Genomic DNA, 15,496 nt, shown 5'->3' with positions numbered 1-15,496 from the left:
AGTATATCAACTTTTTAGGAATCCAAGCTCTCTGAAAAGCTAATAAGGGTTTGAGAGGCAAGTAAAAAAAAAAAGGGGGTAATATATATTTGCAGCTATGAGGCAGATTAGGACAGTTTTCCTGAATCTAATCCCTCCATATGTGTTGGACTATGATATCACTAGACTAACGGATCTGAGCTGCAAAAATCTGAATACTTCTAGATGAAAAAGAGTTTTCTGTGTCTTCTTGTTGCTATCTAGTTGTCATCTGCGTCTTTGCAGCCTAGAACTCATCACTCTAGAGATCAACTAGTTTGGCAAGCTTGGGTTGAGGCATGCCTCCAGTAGATTATCAGTCCCACTCACTATGATCGTGAAGCCATTGAAAGGCTTGCCTGACATCAATTTTGATTTTAGACTGAAATAAGATATAATTCCTGAATTGAAAAAATATTAAAGCCCTCCCCTGCCAGGGAAGAGAAGTGAATTCCTTTACCCAAGAGCTGTGACCCCAGGCCAATCCAATGACTGTTTTTAACTTCAATGTAATTCATGGAAGGTCTTGATCATAAGTGATCTGCATCATGTCTGTCATGACTGTGAGTGATAGCTTCAAGAGTAAAAAGTTCTGAGCAAGTAAAAATGATCAAGCACCAACAATGTATGACCACTGCCTCCATAACAAGATATACGAATGTAGAACACATGACTGATCACCAAGAACTTTCAAGCATTCTCTTGAGAGGAAAAAGAAATCATTTATGGATAGAATAATAATATTCTTTTAGCTTGTGTTCTGATTAATTTCCACATTGTATTATATTGCTTAAATCTTCAGTTTTCAAGTTTGAAAGTTAAAAGCACCTGTTGGTTCTATTTCATAATTGAAACTGGAAATATTTACTATATTTAGTGGAAATATTTATTATCCAAAGTGCCTGTATATTGGTGGAGAAGTGGGACTGGGGAAACATGAAGATAATCATGTTGCAGTAAAGAGATAAAATGTTACAATTATTCTATCCTTGAGAACATTGATGTTGGAACAGTGATTCAGCCACTCAATTTTGTTGATATCCTGGTAATTTTTTTCCCCACAGACAAGACAGCTGCCTTCAAGGAGAACATTTTTGCCTCTGAATCATGCAAAGACTTGATACAGTTTACCCCTTCAGGCCAAGTACATATAATTCATAGACTGGCCTTTGAGGATCTGAAAGATGACCATGTGTCTTGTGAATAAATCAGATCTATCATATTGTTGAAAATGGATCTTTCCTAGTTCTAAGAACTATTGACAGAAAAAAATACATGAAAGATCCATTTAAAACTGGGAGACTGATTTCCATCCCTGAGCATAACAGATGATGTGCATATACATTAGTCAGTAAAACATTTATTTCTTCAACTAATCTGTATTAATTTTCTCATAATTTTTTCAACCTGGAATGCACAGGATGGAAAGTCAACGTTGGGTTATATAAATCATAGATAAGAATTTTACTGCATCATTCATTAATAGTGCCAAACTATTGTATTCTGCCCCATCATAATTGGGGAAAGGACTACATTTTCATTCTAATAAAACAGAAACTCTTTAAATAAAACAACATAACTGATACACATAAACACACGCACAACATAAACACACACACAAATATACATACATACATACATACTGCTTCAAGCATTTTGGTGGATAAGAAGGCTTTGCCAATTTATAAAAAAAGATATTATATATTGATTTATTATTTATTATAAGTGATTTTGACCTTCCTTTCTATGCATTTGACCAGTTGTGAAACAATTGCAATCAAGTCAAGGAAAAGCTAACCAGTACAAATTCCCTGTTGGTCACTGTGCTTGGCTTTTTTTTTGTACTTTCAGGAGAAAGTTTCTCACAGGGACTTAAACCTAACTAAAACATTCAGTGCCTTTGCATGAAAAATAGAAGTAGATTCTCTCTTTAGAGTAAATATGTTGTATATTTTATAGATAAAGATGAATGTTCAAAGGACAATGGTGGCTGCCAGCATGAATGCATTAACACTTTTGGAAGCTACGTATGCCAATGTCGCAATGGATTTGTGCTTCATGAAAACAAACATGACTGCAAGGAAGGTAAATAGTAGTGTGGCAGAGAAGCTCACTCTGAAAGAAGTTGCTTGAGTGCATTTTATCTTCTGCATGTATCCTTATATTTGCACTTGTTCTAAGATTGTAAGATATTTCATGGAAAATGTTATGTAACAGGCTATATGAAATATTCAGATATTGTATGATCACTATACCTAAAATCAGTGGAAGTATCTTCTGTGCAGACACATGAATGTATGAATGAATAAATGGGAGGGTCATTAAAGCAGCCAGACCAAACTTTCAGGAGGACGAGGGTTCCGTACTTCTCAAAAAATTTGCACCACCCACAAAACTAATATTATCGATTATTGTAAATTATTCTTGGTAATGAGTTTGCAAATCGTAGATGCTGATAATTAAGACTGAATGATTACACCATATCAGCTTCTAGCAAATGCTTCCTTTTTTCATATAGCAGAGAATTAATATCTCGGTTGTCTAGCTGTGTGATATCCTGTATTTTCCCTCAGTTCATTGATGCTTTCTATCCATGATTAATGCAGCTGAATGTGAACAGAAAATCCACAGCCCAAATGGAATTATCACAAGCCCTAACTGGCCTGACAAGTACCCAAGCAGAAAGGAATGCACGTGGGAAATAAGTGCCACACCTGGTCACAGAGTCAAAATAGTAAGTAATAGTTAACAGCAGTAACACATTTATCAAAAGCTTAACTTGAATCAGCAATATTGTTAATGATATAAAAATTGAATCAACAGATGGTTAGAATATTGTTTTGTCAATATGTATGTTAGATAAGAGATCTCTAATATGTGTTGAGATTCATATTCATATTCCAAAAGCAACATGTGATTTGCACCTTGCATGGGTGCACATGTAACATCTGACAGGAGCACCTCACAAGCAGAGAGCAAATGTGCAGGCCAAGAAAAGATGCAATTACTTTGAAGTATTCTTGACCTATGCTAAGTGTATGTCCATGTGTGCTCTGAATCACTTTTTGCCCTTCAAATCCAGATCTATGCACAGTGCTTGGCCCCAATATAGTATTCATGGTGTGAGTATATTGGCAGATCTCCCATTTGGTACCCCCCAGGCTCCATCCCCACTTGAATTATTTATTTTCCAACTGGCTATGCAACCGTATTGTGAATGGAGAGGTCCCCCTCTGCAACATGCTGTCAGGATTCCAAATGTGCATGTGTAACTTTTGTGTAAAATACGCACAGGGAAGTTGAAATGGTATTTTGCACATTACAATATAATGCTTAGTAGTTATACGATTTTATTTAAAAATGTTTAAAAATATTATGGTTGGGAATTCAATAAAGGAATCTGTTTCTTACTTACTGCGTGGGGTTGAAATTACTTCATTTATTGACTGTGGCTAAAGATGAGGCCAAAAATAATCCTATCATATGGTAAGTATTGGACATGTGTAAAAGTTGACAACTTGTTTTGGGTTTGCATTAAAAGAACAGAATGACATTTTCTCTACCTTATTTAGAATTTTTATCACACAGCTTTGATTCATTTGGTTGGGAAGTTGTTGTTTTTTTTTTTCTCACTGTCATTTAGTGACACTTTACCTCACTTAATTTAAATAACTCAAGAATCAGCTACATTCTCAATGTATCAAAAATAGCATCATTTATTCTAAGCTCATTTTGCACTCTATCAACTTTTTGAGTTTGCAGTGTTGCTTATCCATCATCTGCCAGTCACCCAATCTTTGCCTCTGAAATTACCTGCTTGTGCTGCCTGAGGAAAAAGGCAAGATGCCCCATTCCCTTTGATTCCTCAGAAGATAGCAGTGGCTGAATCACATCTGCACAAGCAACTGGGTAGAGTCCTACACCTCATTTGAGGCTAGCAGGTTCTCTGACCTCTAAGAATGTTTTAAGGACATTTGCCTAGCATTATATTAATAGCAAAAAGAGAGGCAGCCGTGGAAAAGGCACCTTGCTTGAAGGCTCTTGTCCTCCTTTATAAGAATTCTGGAAGCTGAGTATGTGTTCTTGAGTTTTTTTAATAGTCTTGTAAAAGGGTCAGTTGATGACTGTGGTTTATAATAAATTGCCCTAGCAAAATTCAAGGGGATGAGGAGAGGCTTACCATCAGTTTGATGGTAAGGTGGATGGGCTCTGTTACAGCGGTGATGGGTGCACCATTGGAAGACCCAAAATGCCAAGTTGGGGACAGATCCTCCTGGAGAAAATCTATTCATGTGGGGCTAAGAGTCGACACTGACTTGATGGTACATAATCAATCAATCAAGTTTGAAAAGATGCCACACATACACAGTACACAAATACATATACACCCACATAAATATGTGTATTCTCAAATATGTGTGTGCAATTAAAAACTCATTTTCAACTAACAATTGTTCTGAAGGAAGAAACAAACCATTTTTTTTCCTTTTCAAATGCAGCTTGCTTCTTTACCAAAGTGAGCAGGTGGGATAAAAATTTCCAGGAATGGCATAGTATTCCAATTGTTTTTATACCACTCCTTTAGACAGTATTGAGAGTTGAGAGATAATTAGTTACCTACCTTCCTACTAGCTTTCTACTGTGTGATATTTTTGTATAGTATACAAAACATCTTAAAAGGAACATTTTCTTCAAGTACTCATGAGTTAAATGTATTACTTTTAAATCTTTTAATTTAACTGTACTGAATGTAATGCAATACTGTTGCCCTTGGGGGAAAATCTAGTTGTGATCAAATGTACCATTTAAATGTAAAATTCTAAGAGTACAGTCCTGTACTATTTATCTTGGAGATTTTTTTTTTTTTTTTTTGGACATAATGGGACAACTTCTGAGTGATATGCATGGGATTGTGCTACAAGCCCACAATTCTACACACATTGCCTTGAAAGAAATCCAATTGAAACATGCTTCCTTTTGTGCATACATGCATAGAATTGCACAGTAAAGCCAAAAGCTCTTCTGTAAAACACAGTTGGTTGCATGCTGACTAGGAATTCTTCCAGATGAGTCTGTTCATTATACAGCCATTCTACCATCCTTACAGGTTTATGGGCTCTAGAGAATCTAATTATTCACCTATCCTCTTTTTTTCCCCCTGTCATTTCCCCCATCTTTTCTCTGAGCCTAAAAAAAATTGCTAAAAAGAGAAAACAGTATAGTCATATAATGCTCTTGACTGATAGCATTAGCAGTCCTCCATTGGAAAAACCACTTTAGTCATACTTAGAAAAGATCCATTACGTAAATGAGACATCAATTAATTATGGTCTGCAGGTTGAATAGAACTAATTCTCTTTTTAATAGAGGTGATCTAAATGTCAAATAGCACAATGATTGGCCCTGTGAAAGTTGTAACGGTGAACAAAATTTATGAGTAGCAACTGGGATAACATTTCAGCTGTTTATACTGCATCTGCAGCTTCCTTCTATTAATAAAAATGTCTGATTTTTCTTAACAAAGTACATCAGGAGAAAGTATAATTGTTTCAGTTTGCAATACTTTGTGCTCATTCTGATTATTTCCATTTTACTGCCAAAATGTCAACACTTGAATGATATGAAATTTCTCAAGGACAGCTGTTAATATAAAGTGGCAACACATTGTACTTTGGCTGACTTCCATTAGGGAGTCAGTAGATTAGAACTGCCTTATTGTCCAAGACATTTTAACAGAAGATCTCTTTGCTCTGTATTTGATTCTTGTTGGGTTTCATTCCTTTTATGTCCTGACTCTTAGTAGTTTATTATATTATTAAATAAAGTAATAAATACTTTATTTGTTAGAAGGTTCTTCTGATGCTCTTGTTCCTATTTGATGTTTTAATATATGGTGGAAAGCTTAGAGAAAAATGCTGCAAGGAAACTAACTTCATTTAATATATACTTGAGCCATGTGTATATCAGAAAAGTAAGATAGATATTTCTCTTTTTTAATATTTGTATTGATAACTTTTTAGAAATAATGATCAGTAGAAATCCTATGCAGATATAGAGTAACTTCATTAGGTAGAGAGGGATGTGTGCCCTCATAAATGTACTACTATTTTTTAGTAGTAGTAGTAGGGAGACATAGGGATGTTGTTGTTGTTGTTGTTGTTTAAACTTCTTTATATTCTAGCTGATTGTCCTTTAGCCTAATTGATTTTTCCTGAATCCCAAACTTCAGGTAACATTTTTCTGCTTTCAAAGAAAAAAGACCTACTTATGAACCACTCTCATTACATTCTATGTAATCCAACTGAACCCCCCAACATGGGAACTTTATCACATCTACCACTCTAAACCAATTGGGTGCCTCTGCTCTAGAGGTTTTTTTTAATTCTCTTTGGATTTTAAATGAAGAAAAATAATGTATGATGATGACTTTTAAGTTATACTATAGCCACTGATTCCCATGTTCAAGGAGGAGGTCCATAGGGGAGTTACAACCAGCAGAATATGGTTAATATCCTTACAAGAGTGTGAACTTTGCATAGGTTTGTGCTGCAATGGAGCATTGTAGCTAGTGCAGTGCTGGGGAAATTCCCAGTATTTTTTTTCTACTAATTTATATTCAGGTTGGTGAAAGATAATTTGATGCTGAAATTCTACCAAAGGAGAAGATAATTTTGGAGAAATGAACATGAGTCAAATGCTGTGTTCTTGTACTTAGTGAGTTATGAGATTCTGAGGGGTGTATGTCTTTTGTCTTTCATTGTACAATCATCTCTCCAGCACTCTGGTGCCTCTGTGGTTTCCCACGCTTAATTAAATCCTAAGGAAAGACCTTATAAAGGAACTCCACCCATTGGGCTTTTTCAATAAAGATGCTATTGTTACCACTGAGTAGGTTTCCTATCTCTGATATTGAGAATTTCTGTTTCCCCAGAAGTAATTCAGATATGTTATTCACCCAACTTTTGTGCTCACAAATTTAATGGAGAATTTTAAAGAGCTGTTTCTATCTAGTTCAAGTTACAACTATTTTCATTGTCACAGACTTTCCATGCCAACAGAGAAAAATCAAAAGGAATTCTATCATCCATGCATTTTTTTAACTGTTAAAGGAGGCTTGAAAATTACTTATATTGAACAAGGGAAAACAATGTAGAGGGATGAAAAGAAAAGAAATCTTTGAATTTTTAGTTTTATGTAAACGTCCTCCTCTTAAAAAATTGAGTATTTATAAAGTCAGCCAAAACACTAATATACAGTATTTTTGGTTTTTTGGTTTTTGTTTTAGTTGTGACCACTTAACTGAATGCATTTCTAAAAGCCCTAAACTGTAGTCTTAAAATTAGTTATATAACATGTTTCAGAAACTTTCATTGCCTTTCTTATGTACATCCAATTATCTGAAAGAAAGAAAAAATGAAAATGTCCTATAAACTTGAAAGAATTGACAAGTATTAGACATCTATATTCCAGATTGTCTTGCTTCTGTCATGGATAGTAAATAGGAATAAAGATCTTAATTTTTTCAGTGCGAATCAGGATTCCTAACACAGAAACCTATTAAGAGCGCAGTCTTTTTGGTATTTTTGCTGACCAGATCCAATGCAAAAGGAATTGTACAATAAATCTCCAAAATTCTCATAAATATATCTACACACATGCTAAATTAAATCTTCATTATTTCATTGTTTTGCTCCTTCCAATACCCCCCTGTCTTTTAATGTTTAGAATGATTCTGATCAGCAAGACTATAGCATAACTGTACTCAGGACACATTTAAGTTCTGAATTAATATTTTGTTAATTTTTCAGGTTTTTATTGAGTTTGAAATTGAACAACATCAGGAATGTGCTTATGACCATCTGGAGGTGTTTGATGGAGAAAATGAAAAATTTCCAATTCTAGGGCGTTTATGTGGAAATAAGATACCAGATCCTCTTATTGCCACAGGAAATAAAATGTTCCTTCGATTTGTCTCTGATGCATCAGTTCAAAGAAAAGGCTTCCAAGCAACCCATTCAACAGGTGTGAAAATAATTCCTGCTAACGTCAGTGGATACATGTTTAGCATTGTTATGGGTGAAAGTTTCATTAGGTTCCTTGTGCAGAAACAGAATACATTTTAAATATATAGTCTGAATACAGGGGAAGACATTTGAATAATCCATTTTGTTATTTCTGGGAAAACAAAATCTGATTGTTTTTCTGAAGAATATATTTTAAATCAAGCTGGAATATAGTTCTTGGTGATCATAGAGAATCAAAATACTTCTATAAAAAAGCCCCTGCCATTAAGGTTTCCTCCTGCTTCAATCAAATAATGTCTAGTGATGTCTGTTTCTTTGTTTATACTGACATCTAGTGGTTTTTCTTTTGTTCATGGTGCTTCTAAATCATGGTAGAAAAATCAGTCTGATCCCTTTCAAAACTAGACTAAAGTGCACATCTTTTTCTTTCCCCACCTTCCACAGAGTGTGGTGGTCGCCTGAGAGCTGAAAGCAAGACAAGAGATCTTTACTCTCATGCTCAGTTTGGTGATAATAATTACCCAGTTCAAACAGACTGTGAATGGTTACTGGTGTCAGACTATGGCTATCAAATAGAGTTAACTTTTCAGACTTTCGAAGTGGAAGAAGAAGCAGATTGTGGCTATGACTATTTAGAAGTCTTTGATGGTCATGATACATTTGCTCTGAGGATTGGCCGGTTTTGTGGATCAGGGGTAGGTCACTTTTAAGTTTTGCAGTTATCAAATTTTCTCTATAAAATATCAGAACAGTAAACTTAAGTGTGTAATGGAGATGTCTATGCACTAGCATCTTTCTGTTTTTTCCATTTTTCTCTAGCAGATATCCATGCCCACACAGTTGATCACCACAACCCTCTGAGTTTAAAGGAAGCTTCAATGCAGTAGAATGATTACTGTTTGGAAAAGGAAAATTAAATTCCTGCAACTTCTGCTTGGAAAAGTTCAGTTAAAGTAGCTTACTGGATCGCAGCCACTATTTTAGCTTTTTGCAGTCAACGTATTTGTTACTTAAAGCTAACAGAATCAAATAATCTTTGTTTTTGACAAGGCTGATTTTGTTATTGAGAAGTGGGTAGACAGAAGCAATAAGTAAAGGAGCAGTATAGAAGAATCAGAATTTTAGGCATTCATTCTGTTAGTGTTTAAAATTATTTCAGAGATGCTGCCTGAAAACAGAAAGCAAAACAATTGTGGTAACTACCTTTTTCATTTAATATAAAACCCATTCTTACATATATTTTTTTTTTGGTTGAAATTAGTACTAAAGAAAAACGGAAGTTTTCCTGTGGGATTGACTACAATGTTTTCAAAGCACTATTTCCATATTTCCATTTTACTAGGACCTTTAACTTGTGATAAGTTAGTTTAAATCAAAAGGAATACTCTCTCTCTCACTTCTAAAGCAAGCGATCACAGTCATTGACAAAGGGGTACACAACGTCAGGCTACAAATCACATGAGGCCTTCATACTCTTGGATGCAGGTCCTAGACCGCTTCAGATTAACTTTATTCAATAGAGTTGTTGATCAAAGTATCATAATAAAAACTAGAAAAATCAAAACATTGTAAAAAAAAAAAAGCAAGCAGATGAAGAAGGAAAAAACGAAGAAAGAAGAAATTTAGAGAAAAAGAGATTGCGTGGATTTCAAGGGAGAAATACGAATACTTTAAATATCAATATTCAGTGTTACTATCCAAAATGATATTTGTACAGATAAGGTAAACGACTGGGAAAAACATTTTAACAATATTGCTAATATAAACTAAGCAGATCAAAATCAATTTATTCATTAATATAGGGTTTTATAAAGCTCTTTTTAAGTATGTTAATTTTTCACCCATGTCTAAATACCACTAATCTAATGAAATATTTACTTTAGTTTTTACAGTAGTTTGTTATAAAAAATCTGGCAGCTAACAACAAGACTTGAATCAATTTCTTAAGCTGTTTATATTTATGTATCTTAGGTTAGTTAAGGAACAGTGAGATTAATTCATTGTGAAAGACAGTTGGGTGATTTCGTCAGAACCTTTCAACCAAAAGGACTGTCTGATGGAGTACTGCCATCAAAGATGATAATATATACCAATTTGCTTACAATCCACTAACGCAACATAGTAGAGTTATAATTTATATAGTGCAACTTTAGACAAATAAAGTAACATCTCTGGATCATCTTTCTGGCCAATTCTTGATGATTTGCTGAAATAGATTTAAAAGATCTCTATTTAATTAAGCAAATATAATCTTAGTTAAATTTAAATAAAAACAACTTTTATCCTGCTGCATGTCCTCCTTTTTGCTTCACTAGTCTTTTGGAGTGTAGCCCCTAGCGTACCATACAAAGGCCAAATGCAATCCTTACCCTCCCCCCAAATAATATAACATTTTATTTATTGGCAGCCCTAAATGAACAGAGCATTTAAACTATCAGGACTCTTGTTTTAAAAAGTCTCAGGGTACAAGAAGAAAGGAGATTCCTCTCTGTATATTGATATTATTGAATGAAAATTCGTTAAAAGAGAATGATTTTTCTCTGTGTAGACAGGCATAGAATGTCCTAAGACAAACACAACCATTTCATAGTTTCTTTTGTTATTTCTAGTTCAAGGAAGACTTAAGCAAATTTGTCTTTAACCTGAAGATGAAAAAGTGGAGGAAGAATTCTTCTGGTCTTTTTTCAGTTTTCTTTGTTCCCAAAGCAGGGGAAATGCACAGTCTAGGCAGGGTAGTTTTGTGTGGAAAAAATGACATGAAGGGAATAGTCTAAGCCAATTCTTACCCCCTTTTTTTCACATGTGCTTCACACTGCCTTGGCTTTAAATAAAAATGGAGAAAAAAGGTACAGCAAATGGCTACATGTATCATTTCAACTTTAAAATTAAATATAACACAACAGTAGTATTTTGTTCATATACTACTGGCGATAGCAGAAGAAACATAAACTCTCATAGTGTATTTTATTAATGAATACGCAGTATTTCAGATAAAACACTGTTAATTGCTACAGTCTGAATGATTGGTTGATGTTGTTCCTAAGATAGCCTTGGTAACCCTCTCTCTTTTCTTCTTCCTCCTGCAGCCCCCGGAAGAAATTTATTCAGCAGGTGATTCTATTTTACTCCATTTTCATACAGATGATACAATTAACAAAAAAGGCTTTCATATACGATACAAAAGCATAAAATATCAAGATAATGTTCACACCCCAAAATAACACAAGGCTCCTTTAGCTATCAAATGAGACAGAGAATGACTGTTTTGAAGAGGTGGGGGGGGTTCTTTAAAAAAAATACAGACAATATTAGTAAAAAGCAAAGATTTTTAGCCCATGAGTTCAAACAGAAGGAAAACTGAAACATCTCACTGTTAAATGTACTCCTCTTCTGTGGAGGAACAGACATTATGGTGACGACATATGGTCTCCATTCATGGTTGTCTTTGCAAAGCTGGTGAAAAGACATTGCATGCTTCCAAGGAGACTGTAAGAGCTTTGTTCACAGCTTGACAAATGTCATGGTTGTTTCCATCTTCAATAACAGGAAAAGATCCTGCTGACTGTAACTTTTTGACAAGTGACTTGAATCCAGGAGAGGAGAAAAGCTCACCTTCTACAGGTCATGCACTTGAAATGTTGTCTTTGTATTTTTCTTATTCTAAATGCATTGATGGCATATCCAAGATCTAAAATGTACAAAGAAAAGTCAGGAGAAGAGAAATCTGAATTTTTCCATCACTTCACATATTATTATAAAAACTGGAAAACTGTATCTGCAAAATCATTAAATCTGTGGACGGTTCTGGTTACAATAACATAATAGAATGGATTATTTTACATTCATGGTAACTATGAATACATTCAGACTTTGGATATTGTCAGTGACTGAGTATATTAAGTGTATTACTGCTGAAGTACTGTAGTATGCTGAGCTCTCACATTAGACTAAGAACCAAATCAGAACTGGTCTTTTGGCAGACCTTTTCCCAGTGAGCAACAGAAGGAATCAGGACCAGAATAAGCCAAAACATCAATCATGAATTTCATTTCAGTAGTAAAAATGAACTGTTAATCTGTATTTCCTTGGAAATGTTTGTGAATGAACTAATTATTTTATTATTATTTTAAACCAATAACAATGAAAAAAGAGTGGTTTCCAAAAACCTAGGTTTCCCAAGCATTTTTTTTTTTTCCTTTTGTGGTGGCAAAGACTATTTCTATGGTGCTATTCCATGAACTTTAAAAGAAATCCCCATATCCCAAGATACTAGATTTTTGAGCCAATAAACTGCTGATCATTATGCCTTGTTGCATATTAAGAGGGACAACTTCTAGGCATGAGAAAAGGATTATTTCAGCGGCAGCACAAACTCTGTGAAACAAACTACAATTGCCTTAGAATATTTGTACATGATCATACAGATCTTCTTGTAGATATATATCTGATTTGATAAAGTTGATGACAACTTGAACATTTTAAATGTGTGTTCACAAAAATGATCCTTAAGCAAATTGCCATGCACAGAGCAAGATCATCAGTTGTAAATACAGCACAGCAGACTTGTTACCAATGTAGAATATGTTACTTTTAGAAGTTTTATTCTATGTGCTTTAGGCCATACGTGGATTTAGTCACAATGTATATGCATCATGTAAGTTAGTACGAATGAGTAAGAGTGAGAAGTGTTGTGTATGTATGGACAGGTAAATTGTATTTCATGTGCCAAGTTCTACCACAATCTCAATTGAGTGTAGCAACTTCTTTAAATAGGACTGTAATAAAGAATCAAGAGCTAATGAAATGTTTATGTTCCATTAAAAGAACTATTTTGATATCATTTGATGTTGGTTGCTATTTCGTTTAGTTTTTGTTTCCTTACCAGGATAAATACACTGGCATTAATATTTTTTTTAAAAAACAATAATAAAACTAAACTAAGCATGTGTAGGTCTCATTGCTTCTATTTAACAGCTGTTTCATTTATCAAAAGACAACAAACTTACACAGTCTTTAGAACACTTTGTTTAGGAGATGGCTGACAAGTGTTAACTTCATCACAAACTGCTGAAATATGGGCACATTTGTATAATCCACATAACCAAAAACTAGACAAACACACTTTAATTTAGTGCATTGTTCAAACCCAGGGTGTATGATTAATTTATGATTCACTGTATCCCTTAAAATGTGTTATATTAATTGTATTACTCAGAAAATGGAGTAAACCATGGTTAAACCAACCATGTGCAAGCATGTTATGCAAACATAGCCAATGTTTTCTCTTACGAATAGCAGATTATTGAAGCTTGAAGAGGCAATAGTCAAGCTGAGCTTTACTGCATATTATAGTGAGTACAGAATAGCAGAGGATGTATGTTGGGACAAGAGCAACTTGCTACGCTCTTGTAGTAATGCAAATTACACAGCTCTGTATGTCTTTGTTATGTGGTCAAACCCATGATGTTCTTGACACACACAGGTGTGTGGTGTATGCACACACACACAGAGCACTGAAGCAGAAGCAAGTTAGGAAAGAATAACTGAACATACAAAAGAAAAATCCATGAAAACCGAATAGAAGAATTTTGTTTATATCTTTTGCTTCAACAAACTTCTTAAACATTTGGCAGAGTTCTACTGAGATCAGAATTATATTGGCTGATTTGGATATACAATTTTGATATGGGAAATCCAGGCTGTGCGTTCAAATAGATGTCTTCCAAAGTCAAACATATGTTAGCAATAATTTTATAGTTCTGAATGTAGGATATTTGTATCATGATTTGGGTCAGTTTATTTAATGAGTTTACATTAGGTTTGCCATGGCAGTGGTTTTCTTGAGAGTGTTTCCTCTACCAAGAATTCTGTATTGTAAGGTTTTGTGTTACTGCTAAAAAGCTTGAAAAAATTGTTGAGAAATGTATTAATGCATTATTACCCGAACTGAATAAAAATCCTTCAAACTACTCATTATCGAAAGCTTTCTAATTCTCTTCAGTCTATGGAAAACTGAACCATTCCTGAATATGAACTGTTTTCTACTTCCTTTCTTGATTTAATGTTAAGCAGTTTGTAAGAGATTTGTCGAATGTTTATCTTGAACATAGTTTTAGTTAACAGGACACTTACATTCAGAGAAGATTGCACTCCAGCCTGTCATAATGCAGTAGCAACCTGATCTGCACTTTCTGGAAGTACGGAAGTTTCACAGTTAAATACAGAAGTAGCACGTTGAAAGAAAAGGAGAGGGGTTTTTTTTTTTGGTCATAATTTTCAGCTGAAGAAGGAATTTTGCATTCTGGAGGACGCTTACATATTAAAAAAATACACAGAAAGACTGTTCATATTAGGAATGTTAACAACCATATCATATGTTGCTATGTAAAATAGCATTTTGATCGCTAGTAGCTTTAATAGGTGCATCTGAGTATTTGTCCCCCCCCCCTTGTTTAAAAAAAGAAAAACGGATGGCTTTGTAATATAACTGTAACTAAAGTTATTACAAAAACGTTTTGCGCTCATAAAAAGGTCTTTTACCAGGTCAGCTCTACCACACTGCTAAGATTACTATGAAATAGATCCTCATTCATGTTTAGGTTATGTTCATAATTCTTTGAATCAATTCAGCATTCTGAATGTACTATTTCTTCATTAAAAAACACAGGGTAGTGGAATTTCTGTTCCTTTTGTATATATAGCGACAACATGCATCTACAAACAGACCAAGCTTTGATCATGATGCCACACCTACTGATTTTGACCTCCACCACTCCCCCATGGACACCCATGGTTATAGGTAATCTTCTAATAAACAATGCTGGGTAAACCAAAAATAAAAATGAATTAAATGGCTGACCGAAGGCTAACAAGCAGTACAGATACTAATTAGTCCCTTGTACTTAAATCCATTAGCATTTTTATTAAGTATTATTCTAACATAGGTACTATCTCACATTACCTAGACATTAATATAACAAAAACATGTTTTCATTTGTCATAGCATTCTCAGACATATGGGCTTTTTGTACTCAACTATTAATGTATATGGTTTTCAATGTACAGTTCATCAATGCAACTTTTTCACATACATTTTCCCCATGTTCTTTTTAAATGAAAAAATTCCCATTGTGTGCTATTCATTTTAACATAAATTTCCCCAATGCGTACATTGGAATTATCAGCAAGATATGTATTTTTCCCACAAATATAAATACACGTTTTCTGTATTCAGGTTTCTCAAATATACAGATTCATTTTTTGCGGATAAAGTTGATTGAATTATCTGCATCTGTGACAATTCATTTCTGTGGCATTTTTTTAACCTCTGTATTATTTTCTGTGATATAATAAATATCTCTGCAACATAACTAAAAAGGATTTTGAACAACTTATTTTCTTGCTATATTATTTTGTGTAAATTGAAGCACCTTGCAAAGAAAAGTAGGAATATG

General features: G+C 34.2%; 1 protein-coding gene across 1 annotated transcript in view; it reads left to right on the top strand.

Moving 5' to 3' along the window:
• The window catches only part of TLL1 (tolloid like 1), a 136,924-nt gene extending 121,675 nt beyond the window's left edge, over window positions 1-15,249 (top strand). The window contains exons 18-22 of the mRNA XM_015888475.3: window positions 1,978-2,103; window positions 2,625-2,752; window positions 7,827-8,040; window positions 8,487-8,737; window positions 11,129-15,249. Of these exons, the coding sequence (XP_015743961.2) occupies window positions 1,978-2,103; window positions 2,625-2,752; window positions 7,827-8,040; window positions 8,487-8,737; window positions 11,129-11,263 (854 nt within the window). The 3' untranslated portion in view covers window positions 11,264-15,249. The remainder of the gene's footprint in view (window positions 1-1,977; window positions 2,104-2,624; window positions 2,753-7,826; window positions 8,041-8,486; window positions 8,738-11,128) is intronic.
• The last annotated feature ends 247 nt before the right edge of the window (window positions 15,250-15,496 follow it).

The sequence above is a fragment of the Python bivittatus genome, unplaced genomic scaffold, assembly GCF_059951505.1.
Source record: "Python bivittatus isolate LINGU-HERP-01145 unplaced genomic scaffold, Pbiv_v1 ctg000070_np1212, whole genome shotgun sequence".
Lineage (NCBI taxonomy): Eukaryota > Metazoa > Chordata > Lepidosauria > Squamata > Pythonidae > Python > Python bivittatus.
Note: the sequence above shows the minus strand (reverse complement) of the source record. Positions and strands in the feature narration are given on the sequence as shown.